A 17,883-nucleotide genomic window follows, 5' to 3' on the forward strand; every position below is an offset into this window, starting at 1 on the left:
GAGAGGAGAGGAGAGAGGAGAGGAGAGGAGAGAGGAGAAGAAAGGGGAGGAGAGGAGAGGAGAGGAGAGGAAAGGGGAGGAGAGGAGAGAGGAGAGGAGAGAGAGAGGAGAGAGAGAGGAGAAAAGAGGAGAGGAGGAGAGAAGGAGAGGAGAGGAGAGGAGAGAGGAGTAGAGAGGAGGAGAGAGGAGGAGAGGAGAGGAGGAGAGGAGAGGAGAAAGGAGAAGAGAGGAGAGGAGAGGAGAGAGGGAAGAGAAAAGAGGAGAGGTGAGAGGAGGAGAGAGGAGGAGGAGAGAAGGAGAGGAGAGAGGAGGAGGAGCTGGGTGTGCGCTCCTGATAGTGTGGTGAACGCCGTAAATCACGCCTCACGTTCTTAAACGACCTTCCCGTGTTTTCCCGTGTTTTCCTGCGATTGTCCGACTCGTTGTTCTCCTCGGTGAGATAAACCCCGCCCTCCTGCATCAAAGACCGAAGCGAGCGGTGACGGCCGTAAACGTCTCGCTAGCGTCTGTGTTCCTTCCTGTTTGAAGTACTCGCAGTAATACTTCACGTGTGTGACGTTACTGGAGGTCAGACAAAGTCCAGGAGGAGCAGGAGACGCAGGGAGGAGGAGTCCTCTCTGCACGATCACATTAAAGTTTAAACGTTATTTATGTTAAATAAAACAAAACCTCCTCTTCGTTACATTTACGGCTCATTAAACACATTTCTGGCGCCGCGGACTCTGAGATTAACGGTTTATTTTACAGGTGCTTCATGTTGTGAGCTAATAAATACTAATATAATAAATCATTTAAACATTTAACACTGGATTTTACGGTTTGGTTTATTCTAATCTTTTAATAATAATAATAATTTAATCGTACTTTGACAAGGTTAGAGTTATAAATCTGGGACTAATCTCAATCATTCTCTGCGGTGTTTACACACTAATATTTTTCTTAAATCTTGTGTGCTTATAAAATTTAAATTTCATGTCTGACATTAAAAATTATTAAAATAGAAACTAAAAATATGTTTTTCCAGGAAGCAGAAAATGTGTAAAGAATCACAGACATCCAGAAAGAAATCAGTTGTTTGACAAACTTAAAGATAAAAATATCAACCTGTTGTATCAAAAAGCTAAAATTTAAAAAGTCCTCGAATGACAGAAACCGTTAAGATTTTAAAAAAAACATTCTGCATTTATTATTGTACCCAACGATTCTTTAAGTTTACAAATATCAACAATTTGAAACGAAATATTTTGTTTTTATTATCTGAATTATTATTATTCTTAAACGCTGTTAACAGATCATTTCCTTGTTTGTTTTGTTTTTTATATTTACTTGTTTTTACCTAATTTTTAGGTTATGCTCTTGTACTTTTTACTTGAATGAAGGAACATTTTCTCTGCCGCAGACGCTGCAGACGCCGCAGACGCCGCAGACGCTGCAGACGCTGCAGACGCTGCAGCTGCAGTATTTCGCAGGTATTTACCTCAGATGTGGATTCTGAAGGACCCCCATTATTCTCTGGATACGGTCCATCGCTACGCTCTCCTGGAAACTGCTGAGACCTGCAGAGACAGGAGAGAGACACCTGTCACAGGAGGAGGAGGAGAGGAGGAGAAGAGGAGGAGAAGAGGAGGAGGAGGAGGAGGAGGAGGAGGAGGAGGAGGAGGAGGGGAGGAAGCACGTGGGCCGGCCGCTCTGGATCTCTCCAGGTTCACAGTGGTTTTGACCTCCTCTGTGAGGTCAGCAGCATCGTCACAGTGACTGCCGAGTTGTGTCGCTCTGTGCTGAAGCTCTGTATTTAACCTCTGACTCTCCGTTCACCGGGTTAAGGTAACATACAGCGCAGAGACGGGCAATTAATCACATTTTGATTTCAATTTCGGCTCCCAACAATTACAAAAACAAAGTAATTGAGAAAATATTATTTTTCCACATTCCATTTTGCATGTGTACCTATTGCTCTGTGTTGCTCAACCTTGCTCTGCATTGCTCTGTGGTGCTCTGCATTGCTCTGTGGTGCTCTGTGTTTTGCTCTGTGGTGCTCTGTGGTGCTCTGTGATGCTCTGTGTTTTGCTCTGTGGTGCTCTGTGTTTTGCTCTGTGGTGCTCTGTGGTGCTCTGTGATGCTCTGTGTTTTGCTCTGTGGTGCTCTGTGTTTTGCTCTGTGGTGCTCTGTGTTTTGCTCTGTGATGCTCTGTGATGCTCTGTGGGGCTCTGCGTTGCTCTGTGGGGCTCTGTGTTTTGCTCTGTGATGCTCTGTGTTTTGCTCTGTGGGGCTCTGCATTGCTCTGTGATCCTCTGGGGTGCCAGAGTGTATTGAGAAATGTTGTGGCTGTGGTGCTCTGTGGAGTTCTGTGATGCTCTGTGGTGCTCTGTGGGGCTCTGTTGTGCCGGAGTGTACTTAGAAACATTGTGGCTATGTTGCTCTGTAGGGTTCTGTGTTGCTCTATGGGGCTCTGTGGTGCTCTGTATTGCTCTGTGGGGTTAAGTGTTGCTCTGTGGGGCTCTGCGTTGCTCTATGGTGCTCTGTGGGGCTTTGCGTTGCTCTGTGGGGCTCTGCGTTGCTCTATGGTGCTCTGTGGGGCTTTGCGTTGCTCTGTGGTGCTCTGTGGTGCCAGAGTGCATTTAGAAATGTTGTGGCTGTGGCGTCTGGCGCAGCGTGCAGCTGGGAGTGAAGCCGTCGCTCTGGAGCTCGTCTGTCACCTTGACAACAGACGGTCTTTGATCCGCTCTTTCATCTCTGAAGCTCTCTGAGTTTAAAAGGATGTTAAATGACTCGTGGAGCCTTTGATCCTTTTTTGTTTTTTGTTCTGCAGCTCTAATATTCAGCCTGCCGCCTCCCGCAGGATTTCACCGTGAACATTTAATTATTTCCAAATGAACACAAATTAATTAAGAATATTTTGAATCACTTAGTGAATCAAAGGAAGATAATGATATCATTTAACATCAGAGGCTTTTCATGACTCTCATTGTTTTCTAATGATGCTCGATCTTAATTAGATACTTTATAATTCTGACATTTTTATTAATTTATATTAATCATTTTCAGAGAGAACAAAAGACGAATGAGCAATAAAATCACAGCGAGGCGACGTTTTTACAACTAAAACAGGATGTTATAATATAATATAATCATAACTTCACTCCCTCTACGTTCATACTGATCTGCTCAAGTGTTAACTGTTTATTTGTGATTTTACTGTTTCTTTTCTTTAGGAGTACATGTATGCAGCCAGACCTTCTGTAATATTGTTACTGCTTTTTACTGTTGTTTTTAGCATCATCTGCTATTTGGATTTTATCCGCTCATATTGTGAGATTGTGTTGTATATTCTTAACTTGTACATGTTTAACTATATTGTGCGCCTTTTTTATCTTAACGTTGTTTGTCTTAATCATTTTACATATTGTATCTCTCCTGTATCGTCATTTTTTTAAAATTCTGCGTGACGTGCAGAGCGAGCGTGTCCGTTAACAGAGCTGCAGAGCGCTGCAGGAGGCACCGACAGAGTCGGGATTAGACACTCACGTTCAGAGTACCGGCCCGACCTCAGGCCCCGCAGGATGGACGACAGCGGCGGGATGTAGCACTGCAGCTCGGCGCACTGTGAGGGACAGAAAAGACAGTTAGCTCTCATGCTATCAGAGCTGCAGCACGCAGAGTGCTTTTTAAAATGGATTTAACCTGCATTTAACCAGGCGGGTCTCACTGAGATTAAGAATCTCATTTTAAATCAGTTTTATTCATACAGCACCTTTCACGCAAATCCAATTCAGAGCACTTTAAAGTTTGATCCAAGAAACAAAAACAAGAACAACACAGGAAACAGGCAAAAATGTGTTCCTAAAAGATGGATCTTTAAAAATATATAGTATAAACTATAAAATGTTGGCAGTAAAATGCAACATAAAAGCCAAACTAAAACGATTTTTGTTTTTAGTTTATGTTTAAAACTTTTCAGGAGAGAACAGACAGCCGTGAAAACACAAAGTCACACAAAGACACAAAGAGACAAAACTCCATTCACAAGCACCAACATCGGCATTAAAAGAGAAATATCTGTGAGCTGTACAACCAGGCGGCCTGAAAACATCCACATCCTGCAGCAGATGTTCTCAAAGTCCAGACTCCGGCCCGGACCCGGCCCGGACCCGGCCCGGACGTCGAATTAGGGAGGCAGTGACACAGTGTAATGTGTATATTTCCTACTTTTAAAATAAATGTCTTAAACTTATCAACAAATTGTTATTTTGTAGCACATAGCCTATTTGGAGATTGTTACAGAGATCCTGGCCCGAGACTTAACCTTAAATGCGTTTGTTTGACACCGTTGTCGTGGTAACGTTGACAACCAGCGTGCATGATGTTTCAGTCAAGTTCAAAGGTCAGCTGACAGATTAATAATTATTTTGAATGATCAAAATTAGTAAGTTAGTTAACCTTGTATGGCTACAGACTTAGAATGAATTTTACTGTTATTATTATTTTTGTTGTTTATTTATTTTTACAGCTACTCTGTGTGAAACACATACTCCAGGTAATAAACGGCGTGTTTCCATTACATGGTACCGGCTCTACTCTACTCGTCTTTGGTATCGGGTACTTTTCTGGGGGTCGTTTTCCGTTAGACGATAGTACCGCCTCAGTGTAGCTGGTCGTCATAGCGAAGTGGAAAATGTATATGTCCGAGCGCTGGAGAGGACTGTCGGAGTGGAGCGGACTTAAATATAAGTTTGAGGACCCCTGTCCCTTACAATCTGCCTCTACGTCTTTTCATTTTATATTTAAAAGCATTTAACGGCACCAGCTCCTTCAGTTTTTAGTCATTCTGCAGCAGATTTTAGACTGAGGCTGCAAAATACCCCAAAACTTCCAAACAGCTGCTGAAGTTTATAGATCCACAGCAGAGAATCGCTTATTGCTTTCTGAAAATAAGTCCCAGACTCCCCAAGACATCAGTTCATTTAATGACTCTGTGTGTGTGTGTGTGTGTGTGTCTCTGTGTGTGTGTGTGTGTGTGTGTGTGAGTGAGTGTGAGTGTGTGTGTGTGTGTGTGTGTTTGTGTGTGTGTGATGTACAGCTTATCTGAATTTCTCGTGTTCCTCATTTTGTCGAGGACTCATTGATTCGCGGCTAAGTGACTGATAACCCACTTACAAGTGTCCCCATTTGGCGCCATTAGTCCGTGTTTAGGTAAATGTCCGCAGGCGCTCCAATAAGAGGCCGCCGTTAACGGCTGACACGAGCTAATGAAGAGACTGATCGCCATCGACAGATTCACACGTGGCTCACTGAGCTGAGTGCCATCAGATCCTGTCTCACCGTTTGATTTCATCAGACCGCAGTTTGATCTCCCTGCAGATAGTTTTCTTTGAGGGTGCTCACACTCTGTCCTCAACCGTCCTCCAGTCTCTTACGTGTCTGTTATTGATTTCTGAGGAAATGTTTCTGACAGCAGCAGCAGCTCGAGGAGCTGCACGTGACGAGTGATAAACGATGAAAGAAAAAGTCGTGACCCTTCAGTCAAACAGCGAATCATCACGTAACACCTGCAAAGGTGATGTGATAATAACATGACATTTTCACCATGATATTACATGTCCGACAGCCCGCTCCAGCACGGAAATGTCCGACAGCCCGCTCCAGCACGGAAATGTCCGACAGCCCGCTCCAGCACGGAAATGTCCGACAGCCCGCTCCAGCACGGGGACATGTCCGACAGCCCGCTCCAGCACGGAAATGTCCGACAGCCCGCTCCAGCACGGGGACATTTCCGACAATCAAACTGTCTCGCTCCTGCAAGGTTTTCCAACAAAACACCCGTCATTGGGCGCTACTAATACGCACGAAGGTGGCTATTAATAGCGTCCATAACACTGATTCATCACATGTACCTGTAAGCCAGGCATCACCAACTGACCGACCGCGGTCTGGATCCAGACCAAAACTTCCGCCTATCCGGACCCGTGATAAAGTTGTAATAAAATGTAAGAATGAGAACAATATTTTTTAAGGAGTAGTGCTGGGCAGTTAATCGAAAAATAATCGAAACTGACATTTAAAACCCCTAATCAACATAATCTTGCCGATGTTAGGTATTGTGGTTATTTAAAAATTCTGTTAACCCTTTCGCCACCGGGGCTGTCAACTCCCACGCATCTGCCGTGCATCTCACACTTTTGGGCTCTGTCCCACGCTGAGAGGACTGAGAGGAAAATCTCACGGCAAAAACAGAGCGAGGGCAGAAGTGTTGAACAATCATGTAAAAAAGTAAAGGACTTTGACTGTAGAACAGCTGAGTGTTTGACAGCCACAGCATTTCATCATGGTGGATCTACAGCCCGTCACGTGACTTAACATGTCCACCACCGTGAGGTTTTCCTCATGGAAATATCCAATCAAAAGCCCCTGTGTCTCCCTGCTCGTACGTGACCCTACCGTCCTGGAGCCTACGGTCTGAGCGCGTCACTTTGCCACAGTTCCTTGTTACCGCTCGTTCTGCTAAACAGGCCATGAAACAAAAAACACAGAAAAGGCTGACACAAAAAAAACTTTGTGATAACAGAAGAGGACAAACTTGTGTAAACATTGGTGTTGCTTTTTAGTGATGGCGACAACTGAGGGAGTTGTTAGTTTGTTTTTTTAACAATATTGTTTTGTTGTTGTGTTTTCTTACCGCTGACTGAGACACAGTTTACGTGGCTGAATAAAGTCGAGGTCCTCTCCGTCTGTTGTGAAGCTGTTGTGAAGCTGTTGTGAAGCGGCGGAGCTCGTGCATGTGGATTTTGCTAGCTTTCCAGAATGACCAAACCTACCTTTAATCCTCTTATTGAGGATATCGGGAGAAGTTTGTCTTTGAGTCACATAGTTTTAAGTTTTAGGAAAAACCTCCTGGTCTAAGTTAAAATGAAAGCATTTTCTGACAGAATAAACCAGTTTTACTTATTTCAAATTATTTAGATGTTTTGGTTTTTTTTTAATTTTCTGGCCAAAAGCAAAAAAAAAAACAGGGTGGCAGCTTCCTCTGTAACCGACTGCTTTTAATATCGGCTCATATTGATCATCGGCCCCTAAATCGAATTGAAATCTTATCGTGGCAGACTTTGTGATATCGGCAAATATCGCATCGCTGTCCAAAGCATCGATAATCATATCGTGATGGAAGCTGTGATTTACACTCCCAGTAAACGGCCCTAAAAGTGTGTGAGGAACATTAACCCCTCAGTGAAACAGATTTCAGAATAAGTGCACAAAATAAATCGTCTCACCTTCTGCGAGAGCAGCTCGTGTTCAGTGTCCGCTGGAGTCTTTTCGCAGAGTCTCTTTCTCTCAGAGTGACGCTTCGACTCCACAGGAAGCTGCTCACAAACGGAAGTAAATCCCTGAACCGGACTGACCGGCGAGGTCTGCGCGGCGGCTGCAGAGTCAGCATCGCCCCCACAGCGACCTCCGTCTTTACAGTCACAGCAGCCGCTCCTCTTCCTCCTCCGGCTCGTAGGAGATTCCCTCACAGACGAGGACGATGAGGATGACGAGGGTGATGATGAGGATGATGATGAGGGTGATAATGAGGTTGATGATGAGGATGATGATGAGGATGATAATGAGGGTGATAATGAGGATGATGACGGTTGCGGCGACTCCTCCGCCTGCTGAGGACTTAATCTCTTCGGGCTGTCGTAGTCGTCCTCATCGCTGGCGAGCCAGTCAATGGAGTTATCCGAGTCCGAGGACGACATGTTGGAGCTAGACTGTCAGCCGGCAGAGAGCATCACGGACCTGCCGGGCAACACACACACACACACACACACACACACACACACAGCATGTCAGCAGATATATCTTTTAAGTATGTGTTGTGTTTCTGCTCAGATTTCTGCCTGGAAATACTGAACATTTTAACTCTTTGCTTACCAGACTTTTTTTAAACCTACAAACTCAAGCGTAGATCCAAAACCTACACAAATACAGAAACTGTCAGAGTGAATTTTTTAGAAATAATAAATAAATAATTTAATAAATAATGCACGAGACATCTAAATATTTGCATTTAATGTTTATTTGCAGCCTTAAAATCCTGGAGTTTTGTGCTTGAATATTTCTCTCATAAAACTTCAGGAACAACGTGATACAGAATATAAATCATCCTTTCAGACAGAGTGGAAAAGATTAATTTGAAGAGATGCATCGGGAGAAGTAGAAAGACAAAACTTAAAGTTTACAAGGTTAAAGAAGTATTTCAAGGTCTCTCCATAATCTGCTTCGTCTCTGCAGCAGAAAAACACAAAGACTTTGAAACTGGTGCAACATGAGCGAGAAAACACAGAAGTAGGAGTGTGGCAGAAAACCTACAACTACCAGAATGCACTGCACCACACCAGACGAATATAATGGTGATATAATGTGGACTGTCCATTTAACACAATAGCAGTGTAATTCGTTTAACCCTTTGATACCTGGATCAAAGTCACTGCTACATTCAGATGCCTTTCACAAGTACTTAAACAACAGCCCTTAGCTTAGTCTCTCTGCAATTAACAACTACAGATTTATTTATTTTATTACAATTTCTTAGCACTTTACAGAGACATTTCCTTGTTATCATTTTCATTTTTTCTTTTCCATTGCTTTTTAAATTTAAATTATTTTTTTTTTAATGTTTTGGGTTTTTTATTTTTGAAAAATTTTCAGGTAATTTCCTTGCACTTTTTACTATTTTTTTTTTGTAATTTCTTCATCACAATCCTCATCATCTTGTACCTATGTTTTTGAAAGTAATCAAGCCACTTTGCCGAGGTTTCAAAGGGTTAAATTCCCAGTTTTTCCCGCACACAGAGACATCAGAGCTCCGCAGCTCGACATGACTGAACATCCAGGCGGCAGATTAAATAACCTCCTCAGCCTCCTCCAACCGGCAGCTCGTCCAACATTATGTAAGAAAAAAACATCCAAACACACGGACCTGTTTTAGCTCACATGCACACGCGCAGCTCAGACGCATTCATTTCCTCAACTTAGTGTCTAAAAGCAACACATGGAGACGTTCACGCGCCGCCGGAGCGCGTCTCAAACACGCAGAAATCAGAAACGCTGCAGAAGTTGAGCGGCGGAGAAGCTGACCTGGATGTTCGCAGCGGCGCAGAGCCGCGACTCAACCCGCAAACAGCACCTCCAAACCCGGCTTCAGCGCGCGCACCGCAGCCGCTCTGCTCCTCATCACGGTCACAATAAATGAACGTAAATCCAGGTGAGATATGAGAGCAGAGAGGCGCGTGCGTGTGTGCGCGAGCAGCAGACCGTCACTTACCAAAAGTGCACGGTGCGTCTCCCGTCCGGCTCCGTGAGTTGAGGACATGCAGCAGACAGTGTGTGTGTGTGTGTGCGTGTCCGTGTTTGTGTGTTTGTGTGTGTGTGTGTGTGTGTATGCGGACTGGTGATGGAGTGACACCATGAGAGCAGCAGACGCAGGAGGCGGGCGGGAGTCCCGTCCCATCCAGCGCGTGCAGCCTCTCCCTGGGCAACGTGTCCGGGAGGGGCGGGGCTCCGTCGTCTCCGGTCTGCAGCTCCTCACCGACGCCGCTGTCTGAAACACACACACACACACACGCACACACACACACACGCACACTCACGCGCACGCACACACACACACGCAGATGGAGATTATTGTGGAAAAATAAACTGTTGCAAACACAAATTACGCACGTGATAACGTCATGACGAAACATTGTAACGTCACTGTTCCTCAATTAAACTCTCCCATTGGATCAGAGGCGCTGCAGCACGTGACCAGCAGAGGGACTAATTAATGCTGCGTTCAAGGACACCCTGGAAATGTCCGTTTTTACGCGCTTTTCATCCTTCCTGTTGTGATAACTGTGTGTGTGTTGATGCATGTGTCCTAAATGTAGTCCAGATTGTGTATTTGAGTGTAATCAGTGAATTTGCAGCTCAGCTCCTACAATAAGTCTAAAATACACTGTGGAAACTAAATAGTTACATTCAGACTGTTCAGGTCAAAAAATGCTCCATTGAAACCCATTCAAACTGACATTTTTGATCCCACAGCCATCATTTACTTAGCATGTAGTATTTTGAAAATAAATGATTTTGTGGTGTTTTTTTTCATGTAAAAACATAGTAGAATCATGACAAGAACCTGACATTTTAAGGGTTAAAATTTGGAAAATGACTGAATATTTGATTTTATGATTAGGACTGATGTTGGTTTAAAAAACCCAAAAAAGAAAAAAGTGAAAGTAGAAAATAATATAAATGTAATGCTTGATTTTGAAAACCACGTCTTATGTGCAGAGCAATATGAGTGTGTGTTATATTAAAGCAGACCTAATGGAATTGGATATTTTCAGCGCCGTTTTACTTTCTCGACTATTGAAAGTGCTTTACACTGCATGTCACACTCACACGTTCACACACACATTTATTCACTGACGGCAGCAGCAATGTGTCGATCTGCTCATTAAGGTCTGATCTCAGCATTCACACACGGGTTCTCACTCTCACGGCTTTCAGGAACTTCGACTCTTAAATATACGAACAGGACGAGCTGCTTTTCCTCCTGAGTCACAGCTGCTGTGACTGCTCGTAGGACTGAGCTCATTTTTGTATCTCTGCCAAGAAACTCTTTGTTCCCTCTTTGCATCAGCACAATGAGGACTCATCTGCCCACTGAGCAATTTTTAACCTGAATGGAGGGAGAGCTGCAGAGTTATGGCCCACTTCCTGTTTGTGGCATCACTGCCAACTGTGTCAAACGGTCTGAAATCAATGAGAGCGCCGCAGGAATGTTGACACCATTCAGTCAGCGCTGCGAAAAACGGACGAGGCGAGTCGGCCTAAACGCACTGAGAATCTGAGCAAATCGACTTTAAAAGATGAGTTTGCACTTCAAAGGATATGATCTGAATCATTGCATCATTCAGTTTTCAAAGTAAAACCAAAAATAATAATACTGCACATGTGCAGCACACCACAAACTTCATAAAGGTTTTTGTAATTTGGAAAAATGTAAGCAGCGTGATCGACTGACAAGACTTTACTGATCCCCAGGAGGGACATTTAGCATTTAGCACAGCAGACAGCAGCCCAGTCGAAGGAAATGTCTGCACTGTACGTTTCTGCAAACTATAAATACGTTACATTTGTATGTTTCATACGTGTCATACTGACATTTCTAAAGTGACGCAGTATCTCAGCTGACCTCGTCATCAGGAGGTGGAGGGACGGTGTGAAAAAGGAGTCACTTTGTTGAAACTGTTTGGCATAAATGAAAGATAGAACAGGATATCGTCGGCATAGAGGCTGATTTAAGCGTTGGGCTGTGTCAACGTTTGTAAAGTGTCGTAGCGTCTGAGCTGACTGTCCTCAGGAGTTGGAGGGGACGGTGGACGGCGTGACACCGAGGAGAGACGCCTGCAGAGCTGCAGTGTGTGCGTGTGCGTGTGTGCGTATGTGTTTGTTAATCTCTCGCTTCATTAGAGCTGACGGAGCATCAATCAGCAGCTCTTCATCCACCGACTCTGCAGGAGGGCGGCTGCTCGAAGCCTTTTTAATTACATATGAATGGGATTATGTGGTTCAAGCATTACACACACACACACACACACACACTCAAAGGCTGTCTCACACTGAGATCAGAGTTACAACCATATATCAGCTTGCTGATTATCAGGATGTTCATTAAATCTCAGGTACCAGCTGCTCTCGACCTTTTGCTCCCTGGATGTTAAAATGTGGCAAAAAAATCTTTACGTTTTCAGCACTTTAATTTTGAAGCCTAAACATGAACTCTGTGGGATGCCAGTTTCCTTTGTTTGCTGTATTTTCATACGGCTTCTGCACTGTGGCCAAAGGTGGAGGATCGGCTGAATCCTTATATACTTACATTCATTTCATTTCATTCTGATTTATTTGACATTTGTATGTATTTATTTGGTTATTAATGATCTGTTATGGTGGACTTTAATGGCTGAAACAGAAATCAATGAATTGTCTCAGTTTGAACAGGAAGCTGAAAAACATGGTCTGTTTGTGAGCCGGGACTCCGTCTGTGTGAGAACACATTTAGTTTTAATTTGTAGTAGTGGGGACATCTCTGCGTTTGAGGACATTTTTGAATTGTGAGAAGCCCTGAGGGCAGTTCAGCATTATGAGGACAGCTCTACATTTTGGGGACATCTCAACCTTTTAAGGAAATTTCTGCACTGTGAGGACATTTCTGTATTGTGGGAACGTCACTTTTTTGGAGGACATTTCTGCATTCTGGGGACATCTCACTTTATCAGAGGACATTTCTGCGTTGTGGGGACATTTCTGATTTATGAGGACATTTCTGCACTGTAAGGATATTTCTGTATTATGGGGACACCTCTACCTTTGAGGACATTTCTGCACTGCAAGGACATTTCTGTATTATGGGGACACCTCTATCTTTGATAATATTTCTGCTCTGTGAGGACATTGCTGCATTTTGTGGACATATTTGTATTATAGGAGAATTTTTGCATCTCAAGGACATTTCTACTTTGTATGGACATTTCTGTCTCTTTAGGATATTTCTGGACCACAGGGACATTCCTGCATTTGTGGGGACATATCTGACGTTTGGGGACATTTCTGCACATTGAGGACAATTCTGCATTGTGAGGACATATCTGCCATTTGAGGACATTTGTGCATAGTGAGGACATATTTGCATTGTGGAAGCATTTGTTAGACCTTTGTAAATTGTGGGGACATCTCTGCCTTTTGAGGACATTTCTACACTGTGTGGACATTTTTGAATATTTAGAGCAGTTTGGTCTTCTGACATTTTTGTCTTGAGAAGACATTTTTTTTTGTGTAAGGACATCTTGGTGTGGGTGTAAATTTAATTTGTAGTTTGAATTTAAAGTGAAGCTTCACGTTTGTTTAACAGAGCTGTTCGGACATCAAGGGTGAGGACATTTATTTTTGCGCTTTTTAATGAATTAAAAACAGTTTCAGCAGAGACTGTTAGTGGACCGGTTTATAGTTTGTGTCCACGTGTCCGCTCGGGCCCAGACGAATGTGCATGAAGCCTTTGTTGGTTCTACCTGCGAGAATGAGTGGATGTAAAGGGACCATTGTTGTGAAATATGCGGCGAGGGTTTCTTTCTTGCGTCTGATCCAGGATAATGTTATCACCGACAGGATGTGACACACTCCAGCGCTCGTGGCTTTAGTGGTCTGAGGCTGAGTGGAAGTGCAAGTCACGGCCGGCTAAAAGGAGCAGCGGTGGACAACCGATCGGCTCAGAGCGTCGACGGCAGCCCACCGGAGAGGATTTAACACAAAGCTTCGTTAACTCCAGAGATCCGCTTCATGTCAGCGGGCTCGCACCGAGGACGTCTGTGTTTAGTCCTTTTACGCCCGAACAAACTGCCGTCATTTCTGCTAAAATCACGTGAAGAGCGCAACGAGCAGTTTAACAAGAAATGGGCCAAAAATGTGTTTGAGGGGCCAAAAGCTGTTTGTGCCTCTACAGGAGGGTTTCCATTAACCCTCAAAATGCATAAATTGAAATGCAAAAAAAAAAAAAAAAATGCCTCGTGGAAACACGTAGATTTAGAGAAAAACTATATATCACATATAAGTTTTTAGGCTGGCATTCAAAACGCCATATTTTGCAAAACTGCAGTGGAAACACTTTTTAGTCTTTTCTAGGTCACATGATGCTTGTCAGTAGGAACTGGCTCCCTCATGATGCAGCAGGAGCTATAAGAGCTGTTATTGCATCACATAACTCTGAGAAAGTTTTTCAGCCACAATTCCTCTGTGAAGTCGTGAACTACATCTCCCAGAAATCCCTCATACGTGGGCTCACCTTTCCATCACGGCTCCATAACTCGCCTACGTGGCCTTGGATTGGAAATAATGACGGCTAGTTTGGTGGCTGCAATAGAAATAAAGCTGCTGATGTTTTGAACATCCGTCGCCATGGTTACTGGGCTGTTATCACCAGAGGAGAAGTCACATGACATCACTCGTTCAGTGGACCCGACTTCAGAGGAAATAAGCCTCTGAGAACATTTTTTGGATTTCTTCTGAAAACATCTGGGGGGGGGGGGGCATAAAGGGCAACTTGCCAAGAAGTGAAGAAGTGTCCTACAAAATATTTGGCAAGAAATTAATAAAAAGTGGCAAAACATTTGCTAAGGGGAGCCAGTTTGATACTATCCAAACAAAAGGAAAAACGCCCAGAAAACTACATTTAAATATCTTTTTTTTCCTATTTTAATTCTAACTAATTGCAAAATTTTATTCAAATCTGTAATAGAAACCTGCCTATAAAGTTTCCAAAGCAGCCCGACCTCCACCGGCACAGTTTATGTCTCCCTGTTCGTCCAAAACGGTGAAGTAAATCACTTTTGTATAAAAAGTGCCAAAACAGTTTGCTATTAATAGTACACAAAGTAATCTTATTAAAGCGGTGAAGTTTGAGGTACTAAGTGAAATACCAAACGAGCACTTCAGCTGCTGGAGAATCATAACGGAGATAAAAACAGCATCTTCTCTGCAGAGCTTTCAGGGACAAACTGCTCTGTTCGAACGTCACCAGGCTGCATTTTTACTTTGTCAAAGAGCTTTTAATAGAAACAGAGTTGAATGAGTCACAAACTGTTTGTACAGCAGGACATGTGAGGACATGTGAGGACATGTGAGACGGAGCCAGCTATCAGTGAATGAGGCCGCTCTGAACAAACAGCTCGGCTTCAGGGTCCGCTCGAGTTCACAACAGACAGGAAGAGGAGGTCTGAACCTGGACCGGTCTGGACCAGATCTGATCCTGGAACCACTCTGCATGTTTGTTTTATGACCGTCGGCATCCTTTAAATAAACGCATCATTTATATTGATTATGATTTGATAAACTGTGAAGCTGCTGCTGGGTTAAAGGTTTTTATGTTTATGTTTTTGATCACTGTTTTACTGGTTTTTAGGTCACAAAGATGATATTTCACCAAATTCAAAACAAGTCTTAAATACTTTCAATAGTTACCAAATTATTTGGGTGATTTTAATGTTTTACTGCTATTAATTCCACTGTTAGTTTGCCTATACTAATGTTTACCTGCTAATACTCTTACAGCTGGTGCTTTCACTTTAACTTTGAATTTATTTTAAAAACATAAGAAGGAGGCAATGAGCTATTTAACGAGAAATGGCTCAAAAATTAGCAAGAAATTAGTAAAAAAAAAAATACAATTTTGAAATAAGCAATAAAAACTAAATGTCAGAAAAGGAGAAAATTAAGTCAAGAAAGGTTGAAAGAATAAATAAATTCTGGACAGTATGCCCACATTTGTTTTGTATTTATTTATTAATTTATTTTTTAATTTAATAATATCTATTCGTGGGACATTTCTTGCCAAGCTGTTCATTGCTTTTTTCTACCATGTTTTTGTTTTAAAGATATCAAACCTGTTTTCTTTCAAAGGTGTAAATACTTATGAAAGGCGTCTTGAGCCTGAGTCAGCAGAGAGTCCCGCTGCTGTGGAAGACGTCACGCCTGGTTCCTGTCCCCAAGAAGTCGACTTCACCGGACCTGTCGGACCATCGACCGGTGGCTCTCACGTCTCACGTGATGAAGGTACTGGAGAGCCTGGTCTTAGCCCAGCTGAGGCCACAGGTGAGGACTTTGTTGGACCCTCTGCAATTTGCCTATCAGCCCCATGTTGGAGTCGATGACGCCATCATCTACCTGCTGCAACGAGCTCATTTGCATCTGGACGGTGGAGGAGGCGCTGTGAGGATCACTTTCTTTGATTTCTCCAGTGCTTTCAACACCATCCAGCCAGTGCTGCTGGGTGAGCTGATGGGTGTCAGTGGCTCTGTGATCTCCTGGATTACTGACTACTTGACAGGCAGGCCACAGTTTGTCCGTCTGGGCAGCGTCGTGTCTGATGTGGCGGTCGGTGATACAGGAGCTCCGCAGGGGACCGTGCTCTCGCCTTTCCTCTTCACGTTATACACCACTGATTTCCGGTACGACTCCGAGTCATGCCACCTGCAGAAATTTTCTGATGACTCGGTGGTTGTTGGGTGTATGAGAGAGGGAGAGGAGGGGGAGTACAGGTCCCTGGTGGACAACTTTGTGGAGCGGTCTGAACATAACCACCTGAGGCTGAATGTTAACAAGACCAGAGAGATGGTGATCGACTTCAGGAAGAAGAGGACGTCGTCGCAGCCTTTAAACATCCGGGGGGAGACTGTGGAGGAGGTGGAGGCCGACAAATATCTGGGTGTGGTGATAAATAACAGACTAGACTGGAAATCTAACACTGACGCTGTGTACAAGAAGGGGATGAGCAGACTCTACTTCCTGAGGAAGCTACGATCCTTCAACGTGTGCAGCAAGATGCTGGAGATCTTCCACCAGTCTGTTGTCTCCAGCGCCGTCTTCTTCGCTGCTGTTTGTTGGGGCAGCAGCATCAGAGCCAGTGACACCAGCAGACTTAATAAAATCATAAAGAAAGCTGGCTCTGTGGTGGGTTTCAGGCTGGAGACCGTGGAGACGGTGGTGGAGAGGAGGACACTTAAAAAACTGCTCGCCATCACGAACAGTGCTGAGCACCCCCTCCACCGCACACTGGACCGACAGCGGAGCACCTTCTCCAACAGACTGATTCAGCTTCGCTGTCGAAAGGACAGATACAGGAAATCTTTCCTGCCACGAGCCATCCACCTGTACAATAACTCACCTCTGTCTGCTCCTTAAACTCTGCTCTGAGCTCCATGTCACTCTGCACTGCTGACGTTATTTTTATTTATTCAGATACTGTTCTGCACTTTACACATGTATATATGTATATATGTATATATGTACAGTCTCTTAGTTTTTAGGTTTTTAAGCGTATTCCTTTATATTCTATTAATAATGTTTGCTCTTTATTCTCTGTTCTTACTGCATGGTGCTGCTACACCCCAATTTCTCAGTTTTGAGATCAATAAAGTATCTCTATCTATCTATCTATCTATCTATCTATCTATCTATCTATCTATCTTAATGACCCATTTTTTTGTCTTTTTTCTTGTTTATTTGCTGCTGCTGTTTTTTTGTCTTTTCAGCCCTTCTCTGTTTATTGTTGTTATTCACCTTTTTATTGCTTTTATTGAATAATTCATTTTTAATGTGAAGAACTTTATGTTTTAACATCTGTGAAATAAACTAAAGAAATAAACTTTACTTAGTGTCTTAAATTTAATAGAAATCTAATACTGAAATCCCAAAGTGAGGACCTGAGGGTGTTTTTACAAAGGCATCAGTTTAATGAGCCGTTTGCAGTGAACGGCTTCTTGTTGAGAAGCAAAAAGAGTTTTGTAAGTCGAGGTCGTGTCTGAAACTTACTGTTAAAACAAAGAAATCAGTTCAAATCAGCCAACAGAAGCTTTAACGACTTTGAGGCTTTTTGGTTTGAACTATCGGGATCTTTCAGCTTACAGACGTTTTGAGTCCGAGGTGAATAATTCTCTAAATCTGAAGCAGCGGCACACAGACGGCTCGCTCGGCAGAGGTCGAACAGGTCGATGCTTTGTTCTCCACACTGTTGGCAATTTAAAGATTTCGCCAAAGAAGTTAAATCCTGAAACTGCAGCTATCGTGTGAAAGGAAAAATACGTAGATGACATCGTGTTAATAACACGGTTTCTTACGCTTTCTGACGAAGTAAACAGATTATTAACAGAAAAAACTGAAATAAAATGAAAACGTTCTGCGTCCTGCAGCATCTGCCAGATTAAAGTTTATTTACAGATAATTTACGTTAACTTTATAAAATGTGTTATTTGGGAAAACATAATCTGAGTTTTCTTTTTGTTTGTTTGTTTGTTTGTTTTAACCCTTGAT

At 43.2% G+C, this 17,883-nt stretch overlaps 1 protein-coding gene across 4 annotated transcripts in view; it reads right to left on the reverse strand.

Annotated features, from left to right (window-relative positions):
- Positions 1 to 17,883, reverse strand: part of LOC121938501 (uncharacterized) — an 89,653-nt gene that overhangs the window by 51,976 nt on the left and 19,794 nt on the right. Inside the window, exons 1-4 of one of the 4 annotated variants that reach the window (XM_088077342.1) lie at positions 9,305 to 10,203; positions 7,266 to 7,776; positions 3,526 to 3,601; positions 1,478 to 1,556 (exon numbers count right to left, since the gene is read on the reverse strand). In XM_088077342.1, coding sequence (XP_087933468.1) covers positions 1,478 to 1,556; positions 3,526 to 3,601; positions 7,266 to 7,736 — 626 coding nt within the window. In that variant the 5' untranslated portion in view covers positions 7,737 to 7,776; positions 9,305 to 10,203. The other 3 variants (XM_088077250.1, XM_088077275.1, XM_088077304.1) reach the window with 3 other exon arrangements.

The sequence above is a fragment of the Plectropomus leopardus genome, chromosome 1 (genome assembly GCF_026936395.1).
Source record: "Plectropomus leopardus strain MGB_pleo_1.0 chromosome 1, ASM2693639v1, whole genome shotgun sequence".
NCBI classification, from domain to species: domain Eukaryota; kingdom Metazoa; phylum Chordata; class Actinopteri; order Perciformes; family Serranidae; genus Plectropomus; species Plectropomus leopardus.